General features: G+C 40.2%; 1 protein-coding gene across 3 annotated transcripts in view; it reads left to right on the top strand.

Moving 5' to 3' along the window:
• The window catches only part of CARMIL1 (capping protein regulator and myosin 1 linker 1), a 581,945-nt gene that overhangs the window by 432,885 nt on the left and 131,674 nt on the right, over positions 1 to 17,386 (top strand). For all 3 annotated transcript variants that reach the window (XM_063923281.1, XM_063923283.1, XM_063923284.1), the window contains 3 exons: positions 3,234 to 3,332; positions 7,897 to 8,025; positions 8,155 to 8,283. In XM_063923281.1, coding sequence (XP_063779351.1) covers positions 3,234 to 3,332; positions 7,897 to 8,025; positions 8,155 to 8,283 — 357 coding nt within the window. The remainder of the gene's footprint in view (positions 1 to 3,233; positions 3,333 to 7,896; positions 8,026 to 8,154; positions 8,284 to 17,386) is intronic.

Genomic DNA, 17,386 nt, shown 5'->3' on the forward strand with positions numbered 1-17,386 from the left:
TCTACTTTAGGAGGAACTTCTCTTTTTGAACAATCCGCAGCCGGAAATGGATAATAAGAATCCCATTTTTTCAGAATTTTATATTTTTTACTGGGCGTAACCCAGGGTTCTTCCATCATTTTCCGTCAGATCCTCTGACCCTGGGAATTCAGTTTTAACTGTTTTTGTTTGTTTAAACACAGGTGCTTTAGATTTTGACACTGTTTTGGCTGATTCTTCCAAAGAGAGAATAGCCTTAATTGCGTCAATAAGTTCAGCTACATCCTCTGAGCTGAAACTCTGCGACTGATCATCATACAGAGTATTTGAATATACTGTATCATCATCTGTTGTATCATTTTGTGTAGTCTGCAACATAGACGTATCTCTATTAGTCTTACCTGTACCTTGGTTAATAGCCTGGTTACTTATAGAAGCTACTGGAACCAAACCATAAGGAGGGAGCTGCATGTATGGGTTAATAGTGTAACCTATTCCCTGGGGTGGAACTGCAGGAGTTAATCTGTCCGCTATTGAAGACAAAGTCTGCGCGACCATACTCCATAGTGGCTCTGCTGGTTGTTGAACCAAATCCTGCTTTTTACTTTGCCGATAAGCAAAACAGTTTGCACATAACCCCTCATAAGTGACCAACTGGCCTATTCCAATTAACCCTGTTTTACAAGATAAACATGTTAAGGATGTAGGAGTGCCTGATAAGTTCTCATTGTCACTTTTGCCGCTCACAGACATAGTAATATTCTGTTATTATAACTACACAATTTGTGACTGAAAATCACCTATATATAAATATATATAGAAGTGAGATCAATCTGACCACAACCGTGCACCTGAATTGAGGTTCAGAATAGAACTGACAACATATAAAAGTCAGCACACATACTAGCAGTCAGTCACATGTTAAAATATTAGACGTTGTCATATGAGAATACAATCAACTATAAAAATTACTTACAAGTAAATGGGACAATTGTATTTCTGTTTTAACCAGTTTTTTCAAACATATCATGCAGAAAACAACAGTAATGTACAGGCCTCATATGCAATATGTACCAAAAAATAACAATTCATACTAACAAGTAGAGAGAATTTTTAGTACTGTATAACCCTTTCTCCGTAGAGTGGGATACAGGGAGACTCACCACACTTCCATCTCCATCAATACGCTCGCAAGACGCTGAGTGGATTCAGACGCTACTAGTGTACACTGCCGCTCTTGATGACTGATGAGAGACACAGATGCTCTTTAATGGACACAGACGCTCATTGAACGATAAGTGTATGCAGACGCTCCTGTCTGCGACCGGGTCTAGGCGGAAAGTCTAGTGTACACCATCACAGCGTCTAAGCTGCGACCAAGTACCCTCCCGGTAGCGTCTGAGATGGAAGTTAGATCATTAGTTCATGGACGGGAGACGCACGGAAACTGGTCATAAACTTGGGGGAGGGGCGGCCAGGAGAGCGTCTAACTCCCTCCGTTAAACTAAGGATTGCGGCCTCACCTAGTCCTGGTGCCAAAGATCCCTAAAGCATAGCGCTGTTGCACTTAAGAGTGGCGGCGCATCAACCACTGTTTGTAGTCTCCTCCAATACAGTGAAGCTGTGTCCGAACCCCCTGGTAAGAAAAAAAGATTGACTGACCTTCTCCCCATGCTCCGTCCACAGCCTGGTTACGTCTGCTGGACCTGCTAGAATCATCCGACACAGACGCACGTCGAGACAGCACTATATTGCGAAGGTAAGCATTGTTGCGACCCGGTGGAGAGTTGTTGGAGCGACTCTTTCTAATATGCGTTTAAGACGCTGTTAAGAAAAGTCACTAAAAAAAAATCATAGTAAGACTATAAAAATAAAAGAATAAAAGCTTCAGGCTGCTATTTAATCGCAGCCCTGTGACCATGGTCCGGCTCCTGCTGCACCAAACAAAAAACTGATTTGACTGAGTGATTGGGCGGGATTATATGGCGAAGCCCCGATGCATCCTGGGAGGCCAGAAAGCTCGTGACCGTTTGGTGCCATTTCCGCTGTCGCTCCGGCGTATCCCAATGTTATCCTGTGGATAACCTGTGGACCCAGCCGGAGAAATATATATATATATATATATATATATATATATATATGTGTATATGTCCCAAATTAGCAGGCACTCCCAATCTCCTTGAAAATCAATGCAGCCGCGGTGCACAACTCTTGGTAATAGAAAACTGAGTGTCGTGTTTTTTCTTCACAAGTCCGCTGGGTGTGCCACTATTTCTGCAGATATATATATATATATATATATAGAAAGAGAGAGATCATTTGAAAAAATGTTATACAGCAGTTTGCATTATTTATTTTAAAAACTGATTTGACTGAGTGATTGGGCGGGATTATATGGCGAAGCCCCGATGCATCCTGGGAGGCCAGAAAGCTCGTGACCGTTTGGTGCCATTTCCGCTGTCGCTCCGGCGTATCCCAATGTTATCCTGTGGATAACCTGTGGACCCAGCCGGAGAAATATATATATATATATATATATATATATATATATATATATATGTGTATATGTCCCAAATTAGCAGGCACTCCCAATCTCCTTGAAAATCAATGCAGCCGCGGTGCACAACTCTTGGTAATAGAAAACTGAGTGTCGTGTTTTTTCTTCACAAGTCCGCTGGGTGTGCCACTATTTCTGCAGATATATATATATATATATATATATATAGAAAGAGAGAGATCATTTGAAAAAATGTTATACAGCAGTTTGCATTATTTAGTGTAACTGCAGGTAAGAAGCTTTTACTCTTGTGCCTTTTATCTCTATGTATTATTCTGCTTTTGTTATTTGCTTTATAGATATTGCGTAGAGATGTCGACAACATGAATAAACGTTGCTTCCTTAATTATTGAATGTAATCTCAATGTTCCATAGTAAACTAGTGAATAGTTTTAATGTGCAGTGTGTGCTTGGTATAAATACTTGAACATTTTATTATTGTATGCAATAATATTTGCAAGCGCTTTTTCGAATGTAGAAATCATCTATTAATAAAGAAATCAATGAAAAGTCATTAGCTGCTGTGTAAGTGGCCCTCTAGACTAACAAACCTTTTTATTTCTCTCATAAACAATGAAGTCCCTCCTAATGAAGTTCAGATTCAGAGTAACGTGATGTGTTTCTTGTCAGCATATATTTTGTGTCTGCTGTGGTAATAACAGGTTATTTTGATGCCACTTCTGTTTCTCTTTCTAAGATTGAAAACTATTTGCTGAGAAACCATGAGACACGAAAGTACCTTCAAGAGCAGGCCTACAGACTGCAGCAGAGCATTGTAACCAGCACCACACAGCAGGTGAATGCTTACATTTATATTCTCAATGACGATTTGAAGCAAATGGAGCGTGTAATCTTCTTTCCATGATATAAAAGTAGCAGGCTTGAAAATTGCAAAAAGAGTCACAAAATGCACAAGTTCTAGCACCCCTGGGGCCTTATTCAGACCTGATCAAAGCACCAAATGTGTTAGCAGATGGGCAAAACCATGTGCACTGCAGGGGGCAGATATAACATTTGCAGAGAGAGTTATATTTGGGTGGGTTATATTGTTTCTGTGCAGGGTAAATACCAGCTATTTTATTTTTACACCGCAATTTAGATTACAGTTTGATCACACCCCACCCAAATCTATCCCTCTCTGCACATGTTATATCTGCCCCCCCCCCCCGCCCCCTCCCCCTGCAGTGCACATGGTTTTGCCCATCTGCTAACAAATTTGCTGCTACGATCAGGTCTGAATTAGGCCCCTGGTCAGATTTGCATGTTTCACTACAATTTCTGCAGGGTTCAAACTTAAACATGACATACAGTATTTCTGCAGAGTTGCTACTGTATCCATGAGAAAGCCAAGTATCAAGGATGTTCTGTAATTGGGATGAAAACCAAGGGGGCTGGAAATGATGGTGATGCAGAGTTGAAGGGGAAAGAACAGCCAAATGGGGTGAATTTCTAAATAATGTCCGGAAGGATCCCCTTTCTCTTCCGGCCACCTGCCACGCTTGCATTCCACCGCTCACCGGAAGTACACCTTCTTCCGGGTCACCCAGCTCCTTTATCTACAAGCTGCCTTCTAACATTTCAAAATGTAAAAATTATTCCCACACTCTCCTGACCAATAGCAATAATACCAATTAAAAACATAAACACTTAGATATAACATACAAAGGGTTCCACATAAAAAAAAAAATGTAATAACCCCAAGTATTCTTCCAAATCAGAGAGAGGCTAAAATGTATACATACAAATCTCACTGGGTACTTATAAAAACCACTTTATTTCGAAGTCCATATTGAGCCCTTTGGGGTTTAATGTACCTATGTCATAAATGAGTTTCATTTCTGTTTGAGCTAAAGATTCCTCAATATTGTTCCTCCGCCAGTGGCTATGTACAGATTTTATTCCCATTACTTTTACCAGGCCCTCACATTTGCTATTGTGTGTCTCCTTAAAATGACTGGAGACAGAATGTGACAGTAGCCCCTTTTCTATATTCCGGACATGTTCTGCCCATCTCACTTTTAATGGACGTGATGTCCTCCCAATATACTGCAGGCCACGCTTACATTCTAATAAATAGAATTTTTAGTATCACACGTAATAAAATCTTTAATATTATAGGTTTCCCTGTAGCAGTGGATTTAAAATTTTAAATTTTACTAGGCTTTGATGTATGACTCATACATATTTTGCAAAGACCACAGCTATGAAGGGTGGTCTTCTGTATGCCGGCGGTCGGGCACCCGGCGCTCAGTATACCGGCGCCGGGAGCCCGACAGCCGGCATACCGACACTTATTTTCCCTCGTGGGGGTCCACGACCCCCATAGAGGGAGAATAAAATAGTGTGGCGCGCGTAGCCACCGTGCCCGCAAGGGGCTCATTTGCGCTCCCCACACTGTCGGTAAGCCGGCGGTCGGCCTCCCGGCGCCGGTATGCTGGTCGCCGGGAGCCCGACCGCCGGCCAGCCGTAGTGAACCCCCTATGAAAGCCTCTAGTTTTAATTCTGTTCGATTTTTTTCGGGGGAATTGCACTTTTTTACCACTTTTTGCCTGAGATTAGGAGCTCTGCGGTAAACAAACTTAGGTTCTGATGGAATAACTGACTTTAATACAGGGTCCCTCGAAAAGGAGGTGCAGTGTTTTCTTATTATTTTTTCCATACCCTTATATTGACTATTGAAAGAAGTGATAAAAGGTAAAACTAGTTCTTCGGACTTATTGTTAACATTAGATTCTAAAATATTCTCTCTATAGGCACTCAGTAATTCTTTGATACACTGATCCATTAGTCCCTCTTTATATCCTTTTGCTATAAATTTATTTTTCAATTCTCCCGCTTGTTCATTAAATATCTCAACCTCAGTGCAGTTTCTTCTCATCCCTCTTAGTTGACCTCTTGGTATATTTCTAATCCAATTCGGATGATGATTGCTGACAGATGTTATATAAGAATTACTGTCTGTGGATTTAAAAAAAGATTTTGTGTGTAGATGTCCTTCCTTTACATATATCATAAGATCAAGGAAGTTAATCTCTGCTTGACTGATATTAAAAACTAAGTTAATATTAAAATTGTTCTTATTAAGTATATTATAATAGCGTTTTAAAAGGTCCTCATCACCTTCCCAAATAAAAACATCATCTATAAAACAATACCATAAGTTAATATTCTTTAAAAATTCATTACCCCAGACATAAACATCCTCCCATAGGCCCATGAAAAGATTAGCATACGAAGGAGCAAATCATTTGCCCACTGCGGTCCCTCATACCTTTTAGAAATATTTACCATTGTGCCAAAAGAAATTATTATTCAAAATAAATTCTATACTTTCCAACAGGAAGGGGATTTTTTTCCTTGATGGCCTCGTTATTAACTAAATGGTACTCTACTGCTTGTACACCTTTTACATGACCAATTACTGTATATAAGCTACTGATGTCAGCTGTACCTAAAATAAAATTTTCCTTCCACTCTATTCCATTTAGTTAATGTAAAATGTCTGTGGTATCCTTAATATAAGATCTTATTTTAAGGACCTTGGGCTGAAGGTGATAATCAATAAAGTGCGATAAGTTTGCCGTGATGAAATTAATACTTGCGACAATAGGTCTCCCCGGGGGGTTTTCTTGATCCTTATGGATTTTAGGTAAAACATAATATACAGGGAGACTAGGATCTTTCACTGTAATATACTTCTCTTCCTTCTCTGTTATACTATTGTTACCTCTATATTTCAGTAATAATTTGCTTAGATTATTTTCTATTTTCTCACTCAGATTACCTCTTAATGGTAGATAAGTCTCTCTGTCCTCTAATTGTCTTTTGATTTCATTTTCATATTTCTCTACATCCATAATGACCGTGGCCCCCCCTTCGTCCGCTGGTTTAATTATTATACTGGTATTTTGACTAAAGCTCTCAGTCGCTTCTCTTTCTGCTTTTGTGATGTTCTGATTATTTTCCGGTTTTAATGCTATCTCTTCCAAATCTGCAATCACGGCTTTATTAAAACTATCTATAAAGCAACCGCGGTTGAAAGTGGGGTTAAAAGTAGATTTTGGTCTGAGTGGATCTTTAGCTAATGTTGTTTTACCTTTTTGAGAGAGAAAATATGTTTTTTAGGGACACTTTCCTCACAAAATTTTGAACATCCAAATAGACTTCGAATTTGTTGTTTGGGGCAAAATTTATACCTTTTTCATCTTTCGTGAGTTCGTCATTACTCAGATTAAAAATCTTTATTTTTCCCCTTTCCCTACTTTCCACTTTCTTTTTCTCATTCAACCCTTTCCCTCTTTTGCCTCTTTTCTTTTTCTCTCTCCTAAAGACTAGAATCTTTTGGATCTCTGCCTGTTCCCTCCTAAAAAAGCTTCATCATTGAATGCCCTATACCTGTTCTCTGTTCTTAGGGGTTGATAGTCTCTTGTTTCTTGACTTCTCCTCCATTCGTTCTTCACATAGAAAGTATTACTATAGGGTGGATCTCTCATATGAGTGTTTCTATTGAGTGGATTTCTCCTATAAGATTTTTCTGGTCTATATCAGTATTTTTCTATGATTAGATCTCCTCTTCTATAGTATCTTTCCCTCTGTGATACATGATTTCTCTTCCACTGAAATCCCTGTTGAAAATTCCTCCTTATGTATCTCTGAGGAGAGAGTTTTTTAGGAAAGAGACTCTATTCACAATCACAGGGAGTTTCTTCCCTGTGTTCCCTATTTTCTTCTGTTGTGTCTCGATACCTCCGGTCCCTCAGGATACTTTTCTCCTTTTTCTCTTAATTTATCACGGGCGAATTTTCTCTTTTTACGGAGTATAATTTCCTTTTCTTTTCTTACTATCCTTCTTCCCATCTCACCCTCTATCTTAATATATTCATCTAGCTCCCTATACGGTGTTAATATATGTGAGGAGACATGGTGCACCAATTGGGGTTCCCGGTCACTCTACGAAGAAAACGACGCCCAAAAACCTCATGTCGACCTTTTTCATGTCGACCTAATGGACGTTTCGACCTATTTCCTGTGTCTACCTACTCACTGTCGGCCAATAGGTGTTGACCCAATGTGTGTCGACCCTGAGTCCCATACCCGATAAGATAATAGACACACATGACAGAGTTAATATTTCAACAGGTAGAGGCATTCGTAGTGAGAGTCGTTATGTCCAGGGGAGGTTATGGCAATAGTCAATAGAGGGTGGAAGTCCTTAGAGCAAATTGTATATAGTAGCCTGTCTTTGCAAACCAATATGTATAATTGGTGGACATAACACAGCTGGCTTTGAATGTATTTGCTTCATTCTTTACCAGTGATGTAAGGTAGTGTCCACAACTCTGTTTCTTTGTGCTTTACAGATGATTGACAGAATTTGTGTCAAAGTTCAAGATCATTTAAACTCCCTGAGAAACTGTGGCATTGATTTTGTACTAGAAGATGTTAAGTCTGCAGAGAGACTCATGCGGGATGCTAAGAATTCAAAAACTGTAAGTGCTGCTAGTGATTGCATTATGTTGACTATAGAGGTCAATTTTTTATTTTATAAAAATTTCTTTAAAAAAGCAAATTTTTCTGTAATTTTTTTTTTTTTAACATGTATCTATTTCATGTTGCAGCTTTTGCCAAATCTATATCACCTTGGAGGTGCATCATGGGCTGGAGCCAATAGTTTGCCAAGCCCAATTCAAGAGACATTGGAAGCAATGGCGGGTGAAGTTACTAGAGTTGTAGATGAGCAGTTAAAGGTATGGATACTTGTTAAAGTAGAAATTATTGCTTGTGTGGATTGCTCCAAACATCATCCTGTTTTTTTTTCTTTTCATAAACCTAAACGTTCATTCCAATTTGTTGAATGTGCATAGGGCAGAATGAGGGTATAAGGTTGTAGGTAATCTGGTTAAGCATTGTCCTTTTTCTCTGATGGTACAACTAATAGAACTCATGTGTGGAACTTAATGTACTTGGATTCAATGGAACTATAGTAATGTACGTAATAATGCTCAAAATACTTTGGTAAATAAACAAGTCAAATCAAATAAATCAACTATTGATTACTATTACAAAACCTTTCTGTTAATTGAATGATGTCAACATTGGAGTAAAATAAGAAGGCTGGTAATACGGGATGCGGTTACAATACCGCTAGTCAGGATCCTAGACTTCAAAATGCCAACGCCTGAATCAGGACTAGCTGTGAAATACCGCCCCGGAATTCCGGCGCCACAGCCTTTTCTCCCTCTATGGGTGTCCACGACACCCATAGAGGGAGAATATAACCTGTGACGCTCGCAGCGAGCCACCGTGCCTGCAGCGTGGTGAGCGCAGCGAGCCCGTAAGGGGCTTTCTATCGCTCGCCCTGCTGCCGGCATACCAGTGGCTGGGATCCCGCTGTTGTTATACTAGCAGGATCCCGGCCTCCAGTTTTTCGTACTGATTCCAGTAATACAAATATCTCAAGGGCTGATGCATAGTAGAGTTGAGTGCACCGTAAAATATGACCAAAAAGATGCAGCTTGCAGAGATTAATGCATTTCAAGAGATGGTGTGCTCTGCAGGATTAAAATATGTAACAGTTTTACATAGGTGAAATTAGTAGTATATGTTGGTGGTTGATGATAGCATATGCACCTAGCTTAGGCATACATGCTGACATTCAGGCACGTGAGGGGTCAGAAAAGTTGGCACTGCAGGAGGGGGGAGGTACGACATGAGGGGGCATAGCTGGGCATGTGATGCTGAATAGGGGCGGGATTGGGGGGCATGATGGCATGACCATGTGATCGTGGCCTCTCCCCGCTTCACAATGTCAGGATTACCTGTGCTGTGAGGCAGGGATCGGGGCCACCATGACGCGATTCAGCGTTAATCGTGTCATCAGACCCGTCCCGGACAGCAACAACTGTTGGGGTTCGGCTGGGAGACTTTTCCACTTTTCCTGGAGGCCAGGAGCGCCACACTATTTTCAGGAGCCTCTTGGCCGTTCCGGGAGAGTAGGCAAGTTAGGAGATAGGGCTTGACAGTGTTAGTGGTAAATGTTAACATTACAGTACACAATATGCAGTTTTACATACACATCAGCCAGTCTGCCTGTGTCTAGGCAGTGTTAGTAATATGGTACATAGTAAAGACACAATTCCTATGTAAAATACAATTAAATACATATGTAAAAAAAAAAAGTACAAAATAAGTTAAAATAAATACAAACATCTGTTGTTGTCGCCTTTAAAAATGATGTGGTAAATCTGCTGTTCCACCAAAGTGGAGTACTTTGTGGAACAATTTGGTGGCATTTGCAGTTTGAGGCATTGGCAGTGGACTAAAAGATTGCACTAGCTGATGGGAGCAATTGGGCAAAGCATACACATATACACACTTGTTCTGCTAGTTTTGCAGAGCAGTGCGAAAACAAGATTTCATTTAACAAAGCAATTGTAGTAGAGAGTGGTGTTCCTCGCTTCTCATACGCCTGCAACCATTTTCATTCTGCAAAACTTTAGTTTTACACAACGTCACAGTGAATGGATATTTATTTATATGTAACATGTGCAGAGAGAGTTAGATTTCGGTGGGGTGTGTTCAAACTGAAATATAAATTGCAGTGTAAAAATAAAGCAGCCAGTGCACAGAAACAATATAGCACACCCAAATCTAACTCTCTCTGCACGTTACATCTGCCCCACCTGCAGTGCAACATGGTTTTGCCCATTCGTGTGCTTTTTTGGTTTGCTAACAAACCTGAATAACCCCCTAGAGTATGTGCCTTATAACATGAACACAGTAGGCAGGGGCATAGCCAGAATTTTGTGGGCCCCGTAGCAACATATTGAAGGGACCCCTGTCTTCTAGAGAGACACCTCTCTGCAGCAGTTGTTAATTTTATGACCTTTAATAGTGCACTAGTTCATTTTCTGAATCATACTGTAGTAGACCCTAATGAGGCCCGTACACTTATATGATACGGCATACAATCATGCGATTTCGATGGCATCTGTGCGATCAATCGGGTGATTGTATGCACATATTGTGCACCATGCAACGCGATGTGCGGGCACGCCGGTCAGCCATCGCGTTGCACGGTCTTATGTGCTGCACTTAATATTTATCACATCGCAGTGCGATCGCATGTGTTTTTGTTAACACATGCGATATATCGCACTGCGATGGAAACCCGCCGGGGGCGGACAGAGACAGCTCCCGCTCAGCGGTGACATACCTATCACGTGATTATCGCATGGTAATCACTTTGGCAGTTCATGTGCGATGCCCCGCGGTGTCGCGTTGCGGGGCATCGCACAAGTGTAGGGGGGGCATTAGTTCTAGAGAGACACCTCTTTGCAGCAGTTGTTAATTTTATGCCCTGTAGTAGTGCCCTAGTTTATTTTCTGAACCTTAGTAGTGCCTTACAGTAGTTAACATTATGTCACATTGTAGGGCTGTCGGTACACATTATGCAACAAAGTACCCTCAATTCATATTTTGACATACAGCGTCTGTAACATTATAATGCCCTACCGTTCATTTCATGTCACATTAAAATGAGCAGGTCCAGGGTCATAACTACATTGTTTCTGCCCAAAGGCAAAAGTTTGGTTTCACAATGGTGAAAAATGTATATAATGCATGTAGGTTTTACAGGAAAGGTGCTCTGGGCCCTATAGCAGCTGCACTCCCTGCACCTATGGTAGCTGCGCCCTTGACAGTAGGGTACACATTCTTTTGCACATAAAGCCTTTTCTCATTTATAGACCTCTTTTGAAACCTATGCACACTTCTAGCAGAGGCATCTCCAAGCAACGATAAGTAGTTGTACTTCGAAGTATACAGGCGGACCACCTAGGTGCATTGGTGCAAATTCAAAGCGATTTCTAATGCACATCCAGCATGCTTCATAAAAGAAGTCTTATATTATTGTTACTGAAAATCTATACATGGGCAGACTAGATGGGCCAAATGGTTCTTATCTGCCGTCAAACTTTGTGTTTTTATGTTTCTATGTATAATGTTATTTGTGACTTGTATGGTACATTTGTTGTAGAACGCATTAATACATTTTGTACTGGGAATCGGACAGGCTACAAGTGAGATGCTATGGTGAGGTGTTTTTTTTAGTTGTTTCTTTTTTTTATTGGGTCCGTACAGTCAGTATAACTATTAGTCGTGTTCCTAGAGTATGGAGTGGATGATGACATCATTGTGTGAAATGTCACCATATACACTAATTGCCAGTTTTCAATGCATTAGAAGCTGCCAAACCAGCATGGGATTATCTGTAAAATGCCTAATGACCTCATTAGTATGGATGCAATTGAGTGGTGATATCTGCATATATAATTCCAGCCTAGAGAAATTAACAAGCCTTGCCTATTGAGTGCATGAATCCTACACTTGTCTGTGAATGATACAGGTCCTTTCATCAATTGCTTGTTAATATTCTAGAGCCACACATTATTTATTTATGGATACTTCAGACACTTTCCTTCTAGGGTAAATGCTCTTCTCATATTGTAATATTGTGTTATCTGAGAGATGAAATATGCAGTTTGCTGCAGCAGCTAAAAAATATAACAATAAAAAAAAATCATACAGTATATGTGGGGGTGTTAAGTATTATGAGGTTCAGATATTACATTTTTTAGATGTTTTTGTTAAAGGAAAATATGATTGTGATCATGATAAATAAGAGAATGTTGCATTTTAAAGAATATGCTTTTGCTTTTCACAACAGAATGGTGCTGGTCATGATACTTGGCAGAATGATGTTGGTCATGTTACATATCAGTATGGTGCTGGTCATGTTAAATAGCAGTATGGTGCTGGACCCGGTCATGTTACATATCAGTATGGTGCTGGTCATGTTATATAGCAGAATGATACTGTTCATGTTTTGTTACATATCAGTATGGCGCTGGTCATGTTACATATCAGTATGGCGCTGGTCATGTTACATGTATGGTGTGGTCATTTTACATAGCAGAACAATACTGATCATGAAACATAGCAGAATGATACTGGTAGTGTTACATAGCAGAATGGTGCTGATCATGCTATAGTATTATTATTTATATTATTTATTACCAGTTATTTATATAGCGCACACATATTCCAAAGCGATTACATCAGAGAATATTTGCCCAATCATATCACTCCCTACCCTAGTGGAGCTTACAATCTATATTCCCTACCACATGTATACACACACGCCCATTCACGCTGGGGTTAATTTTTGTTGGGAGCCAAATAACTTACCACTATATTTTTGAATTGTGGGAGGACGTGGAAGAAAGCCCATGCGAACATGGAAAGAATATACAAACTCCACACACATGTACGGCCATAGCAGGAATTTAACCCATGACCACAGTGCTGTGAGGCAGTAATGCTTACCATTACATTGTCTGTGCTGCCCACAGTACAGTATATAGCAGAATAATATTTGTAAGGATACACAGCAGAATGGTGCTGGTCATGATACACAGCAACAAGATACTAGTAATGATACATAGCAGATCAATTCTGATCACAATACATAGCAGGCAGGTAATTAGAGTCGTAACCAGACATTTTGGTGCCCTGTGCCAGAAAGGAAATTGGTGCTCCCTCTTACCCCTATATTCAAAACAGGACAGGGCGCGCCATAGGGAAGTGGCTACATAGTAGTGCCCGTTATTCACATTACACCACACAGTAGTACCCCTTATACATGTTACGCCATGGTAGAACCCCTTAGACACATTATGCCAGGTAGAGCCTCTTATACACATTATGCCAGATAGAGCCCCTTATACACATTACACCAGGTAGAGCCCCTTATACACATTACGCCAGGTAGTGAGTGAGTGTGTGCCCTCCCCAGAGCCCATACCCACAGCATGAAGTTCTCACTCACATTTTCCTCCACACAAGCGCTGCAGCACTCTGCAACCCACTCCAGGACCTTCTCGAATGGCAGCAGGTAGAGGGGGGCAGACCACACAGAGTTTCACAGTCTCACTACCCGCCCAAAACTGCCACCTGTTATATAACACAGTGGATAGCTCTACAGCTCTCACCGGCAGTGTATGCAGGGCCAGACAATCAAGGTACATGCAGATGGTGCACCCGCACTACCCTAGTTACAGCCCTGCAGGTAGTTATCATGGCACATAAACAAAATGTTATAATCCGCCAACCTATCTGACAATTGGTAAGTGCATACACACTTACCAATCATCGGCCCGATGTGTCGTGCCTGACATCACAACTAGGCGGGCATTTACATATGCCAATCCAGCTGTGATGTTAGTCACCGGCAGCCTCTGCAGCCAACCGCCTGTACACACAGCATGATGTGCCAATATATGCGCATGCCCTTAGACCGTGCTGTACAGCCGGTTCAATGTGTCTGTGAACGGCGCCATTCACAGACACATCGCTGGTGCACACCTGCCGATGCGACCCCGATATACCAGCCGTTCAGTTGAAGGGTCGATATATCGGCCAGTATGTACTCAGCTTTACTCTGTTGGAAATCTTTTCAGATCCAACCAAAAGAAAGCCAGTAATGTTAGCAATGATACTAATAGCTTGACTTTAGTCTTCTGGTGAAGAGCTTATGCCTGAACTGCTATAATGTTGTAAGCATATCTAAGAATGGTGATGTACGGCAATAATTCTGTCTTTGTGGCAAAGCATGGCAGCGAGACAGTGTAAGGTTTCCTACAGTATGTATTGTACATGGCTATTGATTAGCAGTGTGAAATTGTGCAGCAGCCAGACAGATATTTGATCCCATTGTCTGTCTTGCACGTAAGGTCAATCAATGTTAATTTATGATTGGCTACATTTTCATTGGACTTTGTAAAAAAAAAAAAAAAAAAAAGCAACATGTAAATAATATGCTGCAAGCGACAAGCTGTTTTAAATGAGTGATGTCATTTGTGTAAAATTGCCACCTTATCAACGTTACTAATATAATTAGAGATAGGCAAGAGACTGCAATTAGAATCAAATTCCAATTTATTTTTGTTTTGCAAAAACATAATTAGTACATAGAGGCACTATTACATTATACTAAGCGTACAGAATAATGACTCAGGGTTAATCAGTATTTACATTTTAAATGCCAGAAAACATGTCTCCCATTTGTGAGCAACATCAATGATTTCACTGCACAGTGGGTTTGGTGTACTTGAAACACTTCTTTTACCACATGAGGAACTTTGCATTCCAATTAAATCAAACAACTTCAATACAAATTATAAGCTGCATTAAAATTATGTTCATTTGTTTTGCCCAGACTTCAAGAATACCAACTATATGTTTACTCTGCAAGGCAAGAGCAAATATCTTTGTACTTCTTTTATTGTGATATTGTTTCCTAAATAAAAAAAAGAATAACTAATGGTAAAATGTAATATAGCATTATTCAGAAAAGCAGTTTTCTATTTCTATTTTCAGTTTTTAATTTTAATTATAGCAATATTCATCTTCTGTATGTATTTGACAAACATGTTACATAGCTAATCATATACAAAATGCATGTAGTTAAATTAGATGCTGAAATACACATGACCGCTACAGCAGAGTGGTCAGAAGGGGCATTTGACCAGGTAACTAATACAGGCTTCTTGAACAAGGTTTCACCCGTATTTTATATTGGTATAACTATAGATCAAATGAGGGTTACTTTGCTAATTTGAAGATGATGTCAACAAAGTTATTGAATCTTACAGCTTTCTGTATATTCTTAAAACTTGAAACTTATTTTCTTCAGGCGGCAAGGAGAACACAGAAGCAGTATAGTTTGCAGATAACCTCATTTCTAATGGATGATGAGCTTTTAAACTGAATGTTTGGGATCCCAGTTTATACGCCCACCTCACCTTTCTGACCTCTATTATTTTCAGGTATATAATAATAATTAAAAAAAAAATAATAATAGACAGCTTCCACTTCAAGTAATAGATGGCCTAATCCTGTGAGGTAACATATTTGAAAATTGTTTAAAGAACAATATCTCAATTCTACCCCTTTGGCCACCTTATCTGTAAAAGTCCCACCAACTATTGATTCTTACCTATTTTTGTGCCATACTATATAATCAGAGTAATCTCTAGCTTCCCAGAAAAACAAAAAACACGAGCGTTGTTCATACATGCTGATACAGTGCTTAGTCTGTATACTGCAAATTAAAATACAGGTAAAAGCTAGCAGCACTATAAAGAAGGTGACATATTGTGGAGTTAATATATGTAATGTACTTTTGTGCATGACACGTGGTGAGTGATATAGAGGGAGCAGTGTATTTAAAAAAAAAAAACTTTACTGATCCAGTTGGCATACTTAACACAGTTTTGTTTATGTGCCTATGCAGATCTGCAGAGACTGTATCCTCTTATGAATACTAAGCAGGTTTAGTTCACGTTGAGTCCACTCACTTTGATATTTTTTATGGGTAGTCTGACCTGATTTTGACCGAGATGCCGTTTTTTCATCAAAGTGTCATCTCGGTAATTTACTAAGCAATAATCACGGCAGTGATGAGGGCATTCGTAATTTTTGGAAGTAGTTGTGAAAAATTACGAATGAATACACCATCGGTCAAAATACGCCTGTTTAGATATGAATCTCGGTCATTTACTAACCATTCGTAATTGTAATGTCTGCCGTGAAAATGCATTTGCGGCCGTGAAAAACTACAAATCGTAAAAAAGTCCTAAAAAAAAACGCACCTGCTTTTGAAAAGCGTGTTTACATGTGTACTCAATTATCCATTACTCACACCTGAATGTTTGGCCCTATAAAAGTGTTCCAGGCACATTTTGAAATTCTCTCACTCTGAAATGGCTGCTGTGGTGTGTGCCAATGACTTTCTGTTTGCTGTGGGATACCTTAGACTGCTCCATGAGGCTTCCAGAAATCAGGGCCAGGTAAGTGAACATGGTCAGCAGGTTGTCCAGGTGCCGCGGAGGCTGCGCCAGCCACGTTTTTTTAGGGGTCGTTTAAACTTAAACGCATTGTCCGATGATAGGGTCATACAGATGTTCCGCCTAAATAGAACCAACATTTTCCGCCTGTATGACCTTGTCAAACTGGGACTAGACCCTGAGACAGCACGCTCTCGCTCTGTCTTAGGCTTGCACAAACTCCTGGCTGTGTTACACTTTATGGCTACTGGGAGCTTCCAGGCTGTGGCAGGCGACATTATTGGTATCTCACAGCCAACCTTTTCAAAATATTTGAATCAGGTGAGTCAAAAAATACATAGCTGGTTATGTCTAAGTGTTGCTTCTGTAAGCTCTTACAACACAGTATTGTATAGAATACCTAACATGACACTCACCTTAGATTGTTTAATGTCCACTCAGGTTTTGGATGTCTTGGATCCACATATTAATGCCTCAATCTGCTTCCCTACCCAGGAGTCGGAGTGGCGTGCTGTCAGGGTAGCTTTCTATGAGCTTGCTCGCATGCCCAATGTGCTGGGGGCCATAGATTGCACACACGTTCAGCTGAGATCACCTAGGGGCCGTCAATATATATATACTAATAGACATATGGCTCAATCCACTAATGTCCAGGTGGTCTGTGATGCTAAATTAAAAATTATGAGTGTTGTTGCAGGTTACCCTGGTGGCTGCCATGACTCCTTCATCCTCAGTCAGTCATCGCTCTTCGATAAATTTGAGGACGGACAAATGCCTGATGGCTGGCTGCTGGGTATGTTTAAAATGTGTTGTGTGTATGTCTTTTAACAACAAACTCTATTTTTGACTAGGGTAATGAATAATCTTACACATGTACTAATGTTGACTATATCTGTTTTTCAGGTGATGGTGGTTACGGCTGCTACTCTTGGCTCCTTACTCC

Source organism: Pseudophryne corroboree, chromosome 5, assembly GCF_028390025.1.
Source record: "Pseudophryne corroboree isolate aPseCor3 chromosome 5, aPseCor3.hap2, whole genome shotgun sequence".
Lineage (NCBI taxonomy): Eukaryota > Metazoa > Chordata > Amphibia > Anura > Myobatrachidae > Pseudophryne > Pseudophryne corroboree.